Source organism: Moschus berezovskii, chromosome 12 (genome assembly GCF_049115385.1).
Source record: "Moschus berezovskii isolate FMDL1 chromosome 12, NW_MosBer_1.0, whole genome shotgun sequence".
Lineage (NCBI taxonomy): Eukaryota > Metazoa > Chordata > Mammalia > Artiodactyla > Moschidae > Moschus > Moschus berezovskii.
The window spans coordinates 60673490-60689324 of NC_142471.1; the positions used below are offsets into that span (position 1 = coordinate 60673490).

The 15835-nt window shown below is 40.2% G+C and overlaps 1 protein-coding gene across 1 annotated transcript in view; it reads left to right on the forward strand.

Annotated features, from left to right (window-relative positions):
* Window positions 1-707: 707 nt before the first annotated feature.
* The window catches only part of CEP55 (centrosomal protein 55), a 31560-nt gene continuing 16432 nt past the window's right edge, over window positions 708-15835 (forward strand). Inside the window, exons 1-4 of the mRNA XM_055425066.2 lie at window positions 708-956; window positions 2653-2847; window positions 4878-5153; window positions 7986-8054. Of these exons, the coding sequence (XP_055281041.1) occupies window positions 2665-2847; window positions 4878-5153; window positions 7986-8054 (528 nt within the window). The 5' untranslated portion in view covers window positions 708-956; window positions 2653-2664. The remainder of the gene's footprint in view (window positions 957-2652; window positions 2848-4877; window positions 5154-7985; window positions 8055-15835) is intronic.

The following is a 15835-nucleotide window of genomic DNA, read 5'->3' on the forward strand; positions in this document are numbered from 1 at the left end:
GTCCTCGAAGGCCAGGTAACCATGACCCGGATTTAACCAATAGATTCCAAGCCAGAGGGCAGCAATCTGGAGCAAACGCCTGCCTAGCTCGCTTCCTCCAGAGCTCCTAATCTCAGCATTCAAACTAGGCGTGCCTATCAATCCTTCCACCTGCTACACTCCACATGGCTCCACCCTGATTTCTGGCCGGATGAAGGCTCACCCAAGAGGAAAACAGGGAGGCTGTGCCCCCTTGTGGAATCCAGTTCTCCCATTTCATAGAGGGCGAAACTGGTACTCAGAAGGGCGAATCAAACTCAAGGACGCAGAACGAGTTAGTCCCAGCTCTCAGTCACTGGATTTATCTCTCTCAGCATTCTAATTTGCTTCAGTCTCAAAGCAGATAAACACAAATCAGTTCTTCACAAAGAAGCCTTGAGTTGAGGTCTGAGACCTCAGAAAAGCATTGACAAAGTCCCAGAAAACGTTGGCCGATCCGGGAGACGCCTTCCCGGCCTGGGCACAGTCCTCTCCACTTCGGCCCCACCCCTCCACCCGCAGCCAGCTACATCCCGCACTCCTTTCTCACTCAGGTTCCAGGCCCCGCCCCCGGAGGCCGCAGCCAATCGGAGAGCCTCGCCTCCGCCGGCAGTGACGTGCCCCGCCCCGCAGCCGCGGGATTCAAACTCCCGGAAGCAGCTCCCGCGCCAAAGGGTGTGACTGGGCGGACACGAGCGCTGCGCTTCGCCTCAGGTGCTGGCTGGCTGCGGGGAGGCGACCGCGGAAGGTGGCGGAGGCGGCCGGGACCCGCAGCCTTGAGGCCGGGTGTGACCGCGGGGGAGGAGGGATAGTGGGAGATCGCGTTGGCTGGGATTCAATCTCTGCCTCCCTTGGAGCCAGTCCCATTCCCTGGCCCTCACTTTGTGCCTGTCCCCGGGAGGCCGTCGCCGATTGGATCCCCGCTTTCAGCTCTGCCCGTGAGTATTACCATCCTCTTTCAGACAAGCGCAGCGAGTTCTAGTGACTTGGCCAAGTCCTTTCCTTAGTACAGCATTTTGCGGTTTAGCAAGCACTTCCATGTCTATTCTACAAACTTCTTCACCTCAGAGGTGAGAAGAAAGGTGCCTGTTTTTGCAGTTTTCTTTGCCTCTTTTCCCACTGGAGGTCTTATGTGAAGGTTTTTGTAGATTTGCCTCAACTTGTAGAAGACGTGGCCTGTAGTAGATGCTTTGTGCCCTTTATTAGGTATCTTAATCTTTCACCTTAGAATGGAGAAAAATCCAGCGCTAACCTTTTCTGGTGGCTTAGTGGTAAAGAATTCACCTACCAGTGCAGGAGACGAGGTTCGATCCCTGGGATGGGAAGATGCCCTGGAGAAGGAAATGTCAACCCACTCCAATATTCTTGCCTGGTAAATTCTTCATGGACAGAGAAGCATGACGGGCTACAGTCCATGGGGTCGCAAAAGAGTGGCACGGGACTTAGCGACTAAACAACAATTATATACAGGGTGACCCTAAAGGTCAGTTTCAACTTCGCCACCGCAGCGTCTAAGTAGGTCTCCTTTACTTTTACTTGTATCATTTATCACTGTGCTTTTCTTTTACTGGATAACATTTGTCTTACAATTTGAGGATCTGTATTTGTTTCCTTGTTATTGCCTTCCTCCTCTGCTAGATTGAAAGTTCTGTCATGTAAGGGACATGTCTCTCTTTCATTCTTGTTTTCAGCCAGTTTTTACCCAGCACCTATTATGCTGCCTGGTAAATTGGGTTCTCCAATATTTTTTGAATGCATAAATAGTATCATATTCCTCTGGCTTCCTTAGTTACATTATTATTATTTTATGTTGGGATCCATAGGTGGAAAAATGCTTTTTAACCTCCCTAATTAAAGCTACTTTTATTATGTGCTCAGTATAGATTTGGATTCGATCTTTGGGTTGGGAAGATCCCCTGGAGAAGGAAATGGCAACCCACTCCAGTATTCTTGCCTGGGAAATCCCATGCACAGAGGAGCTTGGGCAGGCTATTAATGGGGTCAGAAAAGTGTCAGACATGACTTAGCAACAAAGCTTCTCATTCTTGTTCTTGAAGAAAGAAGAATGAATTCTTGAAGAATTCATTCCTGAATTCTTTGAATATTGGGTCTCTTTTTCCTATAAATGCCTCATACTGAATTCTTCTCACTTCTGCCCACTGTGCTCTTTGAACATTACAGTTAAGATAGAACTGAACTAGGCCTATCTTCTAAAACAGAGGACACACCATTATGACAGGTAATGATGTTTCAATGTCCAGATATTCAGAATTATATTATTTGTCATTGGCTTTTTGTTCTGGAGTAAAGTTTGTCTTTGTGATCTAACTTTCAGGTTTCATTTCATGGCTTAATCATTGGTTATCCCTCTTTTTTTTTTAATGAAATATTTCTATTGAAGTATGATACACATAAGAATCCTGCACAAACACAGACGTACAGGTTGACATATTGAATACCTCCGTGCGTCTACCACCCAGATTTGAAATATATATATCGTTGTTAGCAAGCTAGAATCCATACCCCACTGTATCACTTCTATTTACATAGAAAGGTTCTTCTGTTTAGTAAATAGGTTATTAGATCTTTTCAAACCTGAGATTTGATCTTGTAAACTCAAATTTCTTTTTACAGGCACTTTCAGAGATGTCTTCCAGAAATCCCAAAGATTTAATTAAAAGTAAATGGGGACCAAAGCCTAGTAACTCCAAATCAGAAACTGCATTAGAAAAATTTAAGGGAGAAATTGCAGCTTTAAAAACATCAGTGGATGAAATCACAAGTGGAAAAGGAAAGCTGATTGATAAAGACAGGCACAAACTTTTGGAGGTAAGATCTTTTAAACTGTAGTAAGCTTTACTGTGGGAGATGAGAAGGTATATGATATAACCTAGTTTTTGTGTTCACTAAATGTGAACAACAAATTAATCATGTCACCTTTGAGATTTAGATTTTAGCATGAAGTTTTAAAAACCCATCTAATCATGTGTTTTGGCTACTTTACAAGTAATTTTTGTTTTCAGGATTTTCTTTTTTTTTTAAGGTAAAATCATTACAGATGTCAGCATTTTGTGTTCTGTTAAACTATATTTCCCTAATTTACAATTTGTTATGACATAGTCTGAAAAGGAGTTAGGAATATTAGAATTGGAAGGATTTAAAATTTAATCAGTCCAATTTATTTTGCAAGAGTACTTTTATTTTTCATAGTTAGAAAACAAATGATATGTACTAAATATCATTGGATTTCTTTAAATTTTACTTTATAAGGCACATTATAAAACCAAATGATTTATTATTTTTTTAAACACATATTGAGGTGAATACTTATTCAAGCATGGAGAAATGAACTATAACCAGTTCTTAGACATAAAGATTATTTTGTAATCTGGTGAAAGAATCTAGTAGCTTTCCTGAGAGCTCTCTTTCTCATTCATTTTACTTCTGACAAGCAATGGCTGTCAAAATCCCTTTATAATTAATTGAAATTAAACTTCCTATAACTTCTACTACCAGTTTGTTCTAGCTATGTCCATCAAAGCTACACAGAACAAGTCTTTTTTTTTTTTTCTTTTTTTTATCCAATTGACAGCTTTTCAGGTGTCCAAGGCTTCCCAGATGGCACCAGTGGTAAGAACCCACCTGCTAGTGCAGGAGATTTTAGAGACAGGGTTTCAATCCCTGGGTTGGGAAGATCCCCTGGAGAAGGGCATGGAAAGATATTCCAGTATTCTTGCCTGGAGAATCCCATGGACAAAGGAGCCGGACAGGCTACAGTCCATAGGGTTGCAAAGAGTCGGACACGACTAAAGTGACTTAGCATACATGCATGCAGATATACAAGGAAATCTTGCTTCCTCTTATTGATCTATAGGCCAGCCCCATATTCTTCAGCTTTATTGGCTTTTTCTCATCCTGATCACTTTCCTGAGCACTTTTCTGGTGTTCATTTTCCTCTTGAATTATTGCTTTCAGATTGCACACAGTCACAAATACAGATTGAAACAGTACTATTATTTCCCCTAATCTGGATGCTGTACCCTGTGAAATCTTAGAATTGTATTGGCTTATTTGGTAACTGTGTCATAATACTGTCTTATCTTAAGCTGGTAGGCAACTAAAAATCCCCTCATCATTTTCACACAACCATCCAACTCTATGTCCCTGTCTCTATTTGAACAACTGTTTTTCCCGCCCACCCTCAAATGCGAGTTTTTAGTTTTAAGTTTTTTTTCCCTTTGTCAGCATGTAAAGCCATTTTACTTACCTTTTCTATCACCTCTATATTAGTGCTTTCTCCCTTTTGCCAGCAAGAGTTTAACTAACATGCCTTCTTTATCTTTCCAATCCTTGAAAATGTTGAACACTCCTTTGAAGATCACCTTCTAGATTTGATACCAAATCGTTTATTAACAAAAAGCAAGTTTATGAATGTACTTTTATCCAGCTATAACATTTTGTAATATCTGAATTCTGTTGCTTCAAGTTCATCAGTGAGCATGTATCTCTTTGTGTGACTCAACTTTTAGCCATTAAGATGACTAAAATTGACATGATGGGGGAATGATTAGCAGATACTCAGGTGAGAGCCAGCTTTTCTTTAGCTTTCTAAGTGGTCTCTCCTTTCTGTGTCCATGTACTGTTCATTTTATATATATCTTAACCACAGCACTTATCATACTGCATTAATGTGTTGGTCTAACTCTCTATGAGCTCTCTGAGCATTTTTTTGGTCCTGGTATCTGGTATAATGCTGACTTGATACATAATAAATACTTCCTAAACACTTGTTGTAATGCAATATTTATTTTTCTGTTTGACCTGGCCTTGTTCTAAGATTCTTCTTAGTTTATGTCTAGAAAATTCGAGTCCTTGAAGCTGAGAGAGAGAAGAATGTTTATTGCCTCACAGAGAAGGACAAAGAAATACAGCGACTCAGAGACCATCTGAAAACCAAGCACAGCACTACTGCATTGCTTGAACAGCTGGAAGAGAAAACGAAGGAAGTTGAAAGAAGAGAACAGCTGTTGAAATCCTTGTCTGAAGAGACAGATGTGTTGAAGAAACAGTTGTCTGCTACAACTGCAAGGATTGCTGAACTTGAAGGCAAAGCCAATACACTTCATTTATCACAGGTACTAATTTCTTTAAAACCTGATTTTTTTTTTTTATCTTTTCTGAAATAGTTTGTAATTCTTATGAAGAATGGATTTGTTAAAACATGCTTGTCAAATGGTGAAACAATGTAGTATACTAACAGGTTTACTTTTTTTTTTCATAGTCTGGTTCTTCTATATAAGCAAAAATAGGTAATATGGCTCCCTCCACTGAATATACCATTGTTTTGCCCAAGGGAGTATTCAGAATACAGACTCTGCTGTGTATCAATAGCCAGGAAGATTTTGTTGAATTCTTTTTTTCTATAGTTTGTGTTGTGAGAACAATGGCTTCATTTTTTGGTTATTTTCATATTTGAGATACCTAATTAAAATAGCAAGTATGCTTTTCTCCTGTCTTGTGTTTTAGAGACACTAGTGTAGTAGAAAGAGTAGGGATTTATGGGTAGGCAGATCTGAGTTCAGATTCTACTTGCTAGATGTGTGAGTCTAAACAAATTCCTTAACCTCTCTAGCTTTAGAAACAATGCTAGAATTCACCAGACCCCTCTCCTAAGTCTCAGTTTCCACATCAGTAAAATGAGGATAAGAGTACTAGAGATTAAATGTTACAATATATGTGAATAACCTAGGAGAGTGCCTAGCATGTGAAGTGAAAGTCGCTCAGTTGTGTCTGACTCTTTGTGATTCCATGGACTGGAGCCCACTAGGCTCCTCCGTCCATGGGATTCTCCAGGCAAGAATATTGGAGTGGGTTGCCATTTCCTTCTCCAGGGGGATCTTCCCAACCCAGGGATCAAACCCAAGTCATTGCACGCAGATTGTTTACCATCTGAGCCACCATAATGCTAAATAAATAGTTTCTTATTGATCAGATCTTTGATTCTCTTGAAAATTTGGACATGTGAATAATACTAATACTACAGCTATTAACACTACCTACAGAAGAAAGGGCACTTCTCTGGTAGCTCAGATGGTAAAGAATCTGCCTACAATGCAGGATACCTGGGTTTGATTCCTGGGTCAGGAAGATCCCCTGGAGAAGGGAATGGCAACCCACTCCAGTATTCTTGCCTGGAGAATCCCATGGACAGAGGAGCCTGGTGGGCTACAGTCCATGGGGTTGCAAAAAGTCAGACACTACTGAGTGACCAAAACTTACTTACTTACAGAAGAAAATCTATTGCTTTCAAATAAATGCTTCAGTGATGTTAAGGGTTTTTGTGCTTTATCTCCCCTTTAGACTGGGGCTTCCTACTCTAAGAGAATTTGCCTGCCAATGCAAAAGATGTGGGCTTGAGCCCTGTGTCGGGAAGATCCCCTAGAGGAGGAAATGGCAACCCACTTCAGTATTGCCTGGAAAATCCTATGGACGGAGGAGCCTGGTGGGCTACAGTCCCTAGGGTTGCAAAGAGTTGGACACGACTGAGCGACTTCACTTTCACTTTTACTTAAAGCTCAAGAATTAGTTTCTGTACTTTTGAAGACGGAAATATAAATCTTGGTAGAAATGATAATTTAAAAAATGTATTCATATAATTACTGTGGGATACTCACTGTTAATTTCTGTACTAGTCAGCATATCTAATCACCTGCCAACTGACCTCCAAATCTCAGAGTCTTATACAACAAGTGATTATTTTTCTGTTCATGTCACAGCTTATTTTAGGTTGGAGTGGAGGAGGCTTTGCTCCACAGAATCATTCAGAGATCCAGTTTCCTTTCTTCTAGTGGCTCCCCCTTCTCTCAGAGTGCAGTCCTCCACAAGATCCTTCATACACAGCTGTGGGCTAGAGAGCATGTGAAGAATTGGGGTAGGCTGTGGGGTCTAGGCCTCGGATTGACATATCTCATTTCTGCTTACATTCCATTGGACAGAATTCAGTCTCATGACCTCACTCACCACAGGGAAGGCTGGGAAATGTGGTTTGCAGTGTGCCCAGGGTAAAAGGAAAGAAATGTGATGAACTATCTCTGTAATGGTTTCCACCTGAAGGACTAAATTGAGAGGGGGAAAGAGCACCTCTAGAGAAAAAAATATATATATTTTGAGCTTTCTTGCCATCCTTCACACAAGTCTCTTTCCTCAGAGCTGTTAAAAGACTGAAATGCAGCTTTTCATGAGCTTTGTTGGCTAGCTTTGGTAACTTACCACCTGGAAAATGAAAGTCTTGTCACTCAGTCGTGTCTGACTCTTTGCGACCCCATGGACTGTAGCCCGCCAGGCTCCTCTGTCCATGGAATTCTCCAGGCAAGAATACTGGAGGGGGTCTTCCCAACTCAGGGATCAAACCTGGATCTCCTGCAGGTGGATTCTTGACCATCTGAGCCACCAACTTACCATCTACTTCCCCTCTTTTATTGCCTCTGAAAAAATGAAAAAAAAAGAGGAGACAAATTATATTTTGAGTTCTATATGAAAGAATACTAATTAATACTATTGCTAATGTTGAATATAAATATAATTCTAGAAAACAAATCTTTTTATCTTTTATTAAATTATCTTTTATTTGACAATTTAATTTCCAGATTTCATTTAAATAGACCAGTTGCTTGGTTTTGTTTCCTGGTGAAAATCAGTGGTCTGTTTATATCCACTGAGGGATAGTCTGGTGATTCTGGGGTCCAGATGACCTCAGAGGTCAAATTAGATATGAAATCTCAGGGTGTCTAATCTGCTTAGGAGGCCTCCAGGACATCTTAATTCTGCACTGCTACTCATCACCTGGCATGTACCAGTTCTGGATTTTGGGATGTATGTGAAATATACCGTCTTATTATGAAGGTAAGTATAATGAGGAAACTTATGTTCTTAAATTATCATGTTAACTAATAATGATTTACTTGCAGACTGTGGCTACAAGTTGCTTCAATTCATCAATGAGTAATATTCATGAAATGGAACTACAGCTGAAAGATGTAAGTTCGTTTTTATTTTATTAAGTTATGGATAAAGAGGACTAATTCCTTTATTATTAAATTTCATGGAAATTTGACAACAGTAGTGCTGTAGCTTGAAAAAAATCTTTTGAGGAGATGAAGAAATGAATGATTTGAGATCTTCTCTCTGGGTTACCATGTTTAAGTCTCTTTCCAGGCATTCAAGAGGGCCAGTTCCACTAAGTATGGTCTCTTTAGGCTAGAGAGCCTTGGAAATCATCCATTTCTACCAAATAACTCAACAATATCCTGTTTTCACTTAAATCTAATTTGCTCAACTATTTTATTATAATAATGTAATTTAATATGTATTGTTTTTTCTTTTTGTTTACCCATGCTAGATGTCCTCTTTAGTTTGAAATTATTCCCTTGGAAACAGGATTTGCTTCCGTAGTTTGAAAAGGAAATACATTCTTTGTGTATTCACTATTTCTTTTTCCTAGAATTGGATGTGAGGTTAGCTGTATTATTCCAAACTTATATTTTAAATGGATTGGTGGGTTGCATTGAAAATTAAATAAATTGGGGACATAGGACTAGTAGTCACAGTATGTTTTTTCAAATTTTAAGATTAGATATGCAAAGTATGAAGTTCTTGATTTAATTATTAGGTCAATAGGTAGATATTGTAATTCCAGAAATATTACTGGCATGTCTACCCTGATCTAAGTATGCTCTTAAGAGTCCTGTTTTATCTCACATAGCAGGCATATCTTGAGACCTATTTAATTTTCAAGAAATGAATTTAAATCCGTTAGTGTCTGTATAATTGGGTTCCAAAGTACCCTTTGCAAAGTAATTTATCTAGAGGTAGCTAAAATAAAGAAGAAACACAATTCTTAAAGAACTATCAAAATAAGTTTTTTGTATGTCATGTATTATTCCCAGCATTTAGACAATTGGAAAGAATGGCTAGATGGAATCTGGTGAAGTTTCTTGAATTTTATAGTGTCTCTTTTAGCAAAGTGCCTGAAAATAGATGCTGTTTTCTTAAACCCATGTGTAATTTTTAGGCTTCTCAGTGCTAACTACTTCAAATATCAACTAAAGTTATTTTTATGTAATGACGATTAGTCTGGGGTAGAACCTGAAAGTCTCCATTTCCAATAAGCTTCAGGTGCTGCTGCTACTGTTGGTGGTCTGAGGACCACTCTGTGAGAACCATTAACTTAAATTTGAGGAGCGAGAGATGGCTAAGCTCTGGTTATCCCTTTGAGATCTCAGCAGATCTTTCAGACCAGGGGGAGAGTTATAGTTGGAAGGCTTAGGAGCAGGGAAAGAGAAATCTCACTCCTCAGAGTCTACACCATCACTTTATTTGGCTTTGGAGGACTCAGCCATTCTAATCCTATACCCTCTGCAGAGCGCCCACAAAACTTCCTGTAGAAGTTTGCCCACCTGTTTTAAGAATCAGTGTTTGTTCGGCTAAAATAAATCCTAAAAACCTATTTTACTTCTCTTAGGGTCAAGCTGTATCTTTCCTCAGCTATCATTTAGATCTGGCTCATATTTTGAAATAATTACGTGGAGTTAATGCTGTAATCGCATTCCTGATAGCTCAGTTGGTAAAGAATCCACCTGCAATGCAGGAGACCCTGGTTTTTCCTGGGTTGGGAAGATACCCTGGAGAAGGGATAGGCTCTCCACTCCAGTGTTCTTGGGCTTCGCTTGTGGCTCAGCTGGTAAAGAATCTGCCTGCAATGTAGGAGACTGGGGTTCGATCCCTGGGTTGGGAAGATCCCCTGGAGAAGGGAAAGGCTACCCACTCCACTATTCTGGCCTGGAGAATTCCATGGACAGTCCATGGGGTCACAAAGAGTCGGACATGACTGAGCGACTTTCACTTTCAATGATGTAATCATTATCCAGTGTCAGTAACTTCAAAACCAAATAGCTAAATGTCAGTTTTAATAGGCGTTTCTTGCTCTTGATTTTAAAAAATCTGATTTTTAGGGAATTCCCTGGTGGTCCAGTGGTTAGGACTCTAGGCTTCCACTGCAGGGGGTATGGTTTTGATCTACTGTCGAAGAACTATGATCCATAAAGCCACATGGTGCAGCCCTCCCCCCAAAAATCTGACTTTTAAACATAGAATTACTGAAGATAAATAATAATTATTTTTAATTTGGAAAAAAATCTAATTTAAAGAAAAGTTATAAGAATGGAAAATAGATAGGAGGGAGGAAGATGGCGGAGGAATAGGACGGGGAGACAACTTTCTCCCCTACAAATTCATCAGAAGAACATTTGAATACTGAGTTAATTCCACAAAACAAATTCTGAATGCCGGCAGAGGACATCAGGCACCCAGAAAAGCAGCCCATTGTCTTCGAAAGGAGGTAGGAAATAATATAAAAGATAAAAAGACAAAAGAGGTAGGGACGGAGATCTGTCCCGGGAAGGCAGGCTTAAAAAAGAGAGAAGTTTCCAAACACCAGGAAACACTCACTGGCGAGTCTGTGGCGAGCTTTGGAGCCTCAGAGGGCAACATAACTGGGAGAAAAAACAAATAATTAAAACCCACAGATTACAGGCCCAACGGTAACCCCCACTAGCAAGTGGGGGCTGGGCACAGAGGCACGGGCTGCATTGCTTAGAGTAAGGACCTGGCCTGAAGGCCCCTAGGGCAATCCAAGGTAACTAACTTGAGATAACAAAGCAGACTGTGGGATCGCTACCCCGCGAAAAGGTGAAAAGCCTTAACCTAAAACACCGCCACAAAGGACTGTATAGAGCTCCTGGCTGTAGATGGCTCATCCCCCATCCCCTTCCAGAGCCGGAAGGGGGCAATCGTGGCTTCAGAGAGGCATCCGAAACCAAACTGCGAGCAGGCTTCTTTGCTAACCAAGACTTCTTGGGATTCTGCCTGGTCAACATCCGCCTGAGAAGGTGTGCCAGTTGTACACCCAGAAAACCAAGTGGCAGGGACTGGGGAGGTGATAAGTTGCAGTGACTGTGCTCGCCAAACACCTGGTCACCTGAGCTGCTCAGACCAGGGAAGGGCACAAAATGCAGGCCCAACCAAGTCTGCGCCTTTGTGGAGTACCCGAGTACCTGAACCTGAGTGGCTTAGACTTGGGAAGTGCATGCAACCCAGCGCCGACCTCAGACAGTTCCCGGCAGAGCAACCTAGAGCCTGTGCAGTGTAGACTGGGACAGCACACAGGCTGTGAGTGGGGGAAACCCAGTGTGGCCGAGGCACTGAGAGCACTCCCCACAGATGCCAGTGATATTTGTTTGCAGTGTTTCTCCCTCACCACAGCACGACTGAACAATTGAGCCTTAAAAAGTGTCCACCACCACCCTTTAGTGTCAGGGTGGAAATTAGACACTGAAGAGACCAGCAAACAGAAGAAGCTAAAACAGAGGGAACCACCTTGAAAGTGACAGATGGAGAAGTCTTGAGGCTACTGCAAGAATAAGACTGAAAACTAGAGGCAGGAGGCTTAAGTCCAAATCCTGAGAACACCAGAGAACTCCTGACTCCAGGGAACATTAGTCGATAGGAGCTCATCAAATGCCTCCATACCTGCACTGAAACCAAGCATCACCCAAGGGTCAACAAGTTCCAGAGCAAGACATACCACACAAATTCTCCAGCAATGCAGGAACATAGCCCTGAGCTTCATTATACAGGCTGCCCAGAAGAAGTGAAGTCGCTCAGTCATGTCTGACTCTTTGCGACCCCATGGACTGTAGCCTACCAGGCTTCTTTGTCCATGGGATTCTCCAGGCAAGAATACTGGAGTGGGTTACCATTTCCTTCTCCAGGGGATCTTCCCAGCCCAGGGATCGAACGCAGGTCGCTCCCGCATTGGAGGCAGACACTTTAACCTCTGAGCCACCAGGGAAGCCCTTTCTTTCCCCCCTCACTGCAAACCCACTGACATCTCATAACTCATTACTGGACACTTCATTGCACTCCAGAGAGAAGAAATCCAGCTCCACCCACCAGAACACTGACACAAGCTTTCCTAACCAGGGAACCTTGACAAGCCACCCGTCCAATCCCACCCACAGTGAGGAAACTCCACAATAAAGAGAACTCCACAAACTGCCAGAAGACAGAAAAGCCACCCCAAACACAGCAATATAAGCAAGACGAAGAGGCAGCGAAATACCCAGCAAGTAAAGGAACATGATAAATGCCCACTAACCCAAACAAAAGAGGAAGAGATAGGGAACCTACCTGATAAAGAATCCCGAATAATGATAGTGAAAATGATCCAAAATCTTGAAACCAAATTGGAGTTACAGATAAATAACCTGGAGACAAGGATCGAGAAGATGCAAGAAAGGTTTAACAAGGATCTAGAAGAAATAAAAAAGAGTCAATATACAATGAATAATGCAATAGATGAGATCAAAAACACTCTGGAGGGAACCAACAGTAGAATAACAGAGGCAGAAGATAGGATAAGTGAATTAGAAGATAGAATGGTAGAAATAAATGAAACAGAGAGGAAAAAAGAAAAACAAATTAAAAGAAATGAGGACAATCTCAGAGTCCTCTAGGACAATGTTAAACGCCCCAACATTCGAATCATAGGAGTCCCAGAAGAAGAAGACTAAAAGACCACGAGAAAATACTTAAGGAGATAATAGTTGAAATCTTCCCTAAAATGGAGAAGAATATAATCACCCAAGTCCAAGAAACCCAGAGAGTCCCAAACAGGATAAACCCAAGGCGAATACCCCAAGACACATACTAATCAAATTAACAAAGGTCAAACACAAAGAACAAATATTAAAAGCAGCAAGGGAAAAACAACAAATAACACACAAGGGGATTCCCATAAGGATAACAGCTGATCTTTCAATAGAAACTCTTCAGGCCAGGAGGGAATGGCAGGGCATACTTAAAGTGTTGAAAGAAAGTAACTTACAGCCCAGATTACTGTACCCAGCAAGGATCTCATTCAAATATGAAGGAGAAATCAAAAGCTTTACAGACAAGCAAAAGCTGAGAGAATTCAGCATCACCAAACCAGCCCTCCAACAAATGCTAAAGGACCTTCTCTAGACAGGAAACACAGAAAGAATGTATAAACTCGAACCCAAAACAATAAAGTAAGTGGCAATGGGATCATACTTATCAATAATTACCCTAAAAGTAAATGGGTTGAATGCCCCAACCAAAAGACAAAGGCTGGCTGAATGGATAAAAAAACAAGACCCCTATATATGTTTTCTACAGGAGACCCACCTCAAAACGAGGGACACATACAGACTGAAAGTGAAGGGCTGGAAAAAGATAGAGACCAAAAGAAAGCAGGAGTAGCAATACTCATATCAGATAAAATAGACGTTAAAACAAAGGCTGTGGAAAGAGACAAAGAAGGACACTACATAATGATCAAAGGATCAGTCCAAGAAGAAGATATAACAATTATAAATATATATGCACCCAACATAGGAACACCGCAATATGTAAGACAAACGCTAACAAGTATGAAAGGGGAAATTAACAATAACACAATAATAGTGGGAGACTTTAATACCCTACTCACACCTATGGATAGATCAACTAAACAGAAAATTAACAAGGAAACACAAACTTTAAATGATACAATAGACCAGTTAGACCTAATTGATATCTATAGGACATTTCACCCCAAAACAACGAGTTTCACCTTCTTCTCAGGCGCACACGGAACCTTTTCCAGGATAGAGCACATCCTGGGCCATAAATCTAGCCTTGGTAAATTAAAAAAAATTGAAATCATTCCAAGCATCTTTTCTGACCACAATGCAGTAAGATTAAATCTCAATTACAGGAGAAAAACTATTAAAAATTCCAACATAGGGAGGCTGAACAACATGCTACTGAATAACAAATCATAGAAGAAATCAAAAAAGAAATCAAAATATGCATAGAAACGGATGAAAATGAAAACACAACAACCCAAAACCTGTGGGACACTGTAAAAGCAGTGCTAAGGGGAAGGTTCATAGCAATACAGGCATACCTCGAGAAAAGAAAAAAGCCAACTAAATAACCTAACTCTACACCTAAAGCAACTAGAAAAGGAAGAAATGAAGAACCCCAGGGTTAGTAGAAGGAAAGAAATCTTAAAAATTAGGGCAGAAATAAATGCAAAAGAAACAAAAGAGACCATAGCAAAAATCAACAAAACCAAAAGCTGGTTCTTTGAGAGGGTAAATAAAATTGACAAACCACTAGAAACCACAAACATCAAGAAACAAAGGGAGAAAAACCAAATCAATAAAATTAGAAATGAAAATGGAGAGATCACAACAGACAACACAGAAATACAAAGGCTCATAAGAGACTACTATCAGCAATTATATGCCAATAAAATGGACAACTTGGAAGAAATGGACAAATTCTTAGAAAAGTACAACTTTCCAAAACTGAACCAAGAAGAAATAGAAAATCTTAACAGACCCATCACAAGCACGGAAATTGAAACTGTAATCAGAAATCTTCCAGCAAACAAAATCCCAGGTCCAGATGACTTAACAGCTGAATTCAACCAAAAATTTAGAGAAGAGCTAACACCTATCCTACTCAAACTCTTCCAGAAAATTGCAGAGGAAGGTAAACTTCCCAACTCATTCTATGAGGCCACCATCACCCTAATACCAAAACCTGACAAAGATGCCACAAAAAAAGAAAACTACAGGCCAGTATCACTGATGAACATAGATGCAAAAATCCTTAACAAAATTCTAGCAATCACAATCCAACAACACATTAAAAAGATAATACATCATGACCAAGTGGGCTTTATCCCGGGGATGCAAGGATTCTTCAATATCTGCAAATCAATCAGTGTAATACAGCACATTAACAAAATGAAAAATAAAAAACCATATAATTATCTCAGTAGATGCAGAGAAAGCCTTTGACAAAATTCAACATCCATTTATGATAAGAACCCTCCAGAAGGCGGGAATAGAAGGAACATTCCTCAACATAATAAAAGCTGTATATGACAAACCCACAGCAAACATTATCCTTAATGGTGAAAAATTGAAAGCATTTCCCCTAAAGTCAGAAACAAGACAAGGGCGCCCACTCTCACCACTACTATTCGGCATAGTTTTGGAAGTTTTGGCCACAGCAATCAGAGCAGAAAAAGACATAAAAGGAATCCAAATTGGAAAAGAAGTAAAACTCTCACTATTTGCAGATGACATGATCCTCTACACAGAAAACCCTAAAGAATCTACCAGAAAATTACTAGAGCTAATCAATGAATATAGTAATGTTGCAGGATATAAAATCAACACACAGGAATCCCTTGCATTCCTATACACTAATAATGAGAAAATAGAAAGAGAAATTAAAGAAACAATTTCATTCACCATTGCAACGAAAAGAATAAAATACTTAGGAATATGTCTACCTAAAGAAACAAAAGACCTATATATAGAAAACCATAAAACACTGGTGAAAGAAATCAGAGAGGACACTAATAGATGGAAAAATATACTATGTTCGTGGATTGGAAGAATAAATATTGTGAAAATGAGAATATTACCCAAAGTAATTTATAGGTTCAATGAAATCCCTATCAAGCTACCAATGGTATTTTTCACAGAGCTAGAACAAATAATTCCACAATTTGTATGGAAATACAAAAAACCTCGAATAGCCAAAGCAATCTTGAGAAAGAAGAATGAAACTGGGGTAATCAACCTGCTGGACTTCAGGCTCTACTACAAAGCCACAGTCATCAAGACAATATGGTACTGGCATAAAGAAAGAAATATAGATCAATGGAACAAAATAG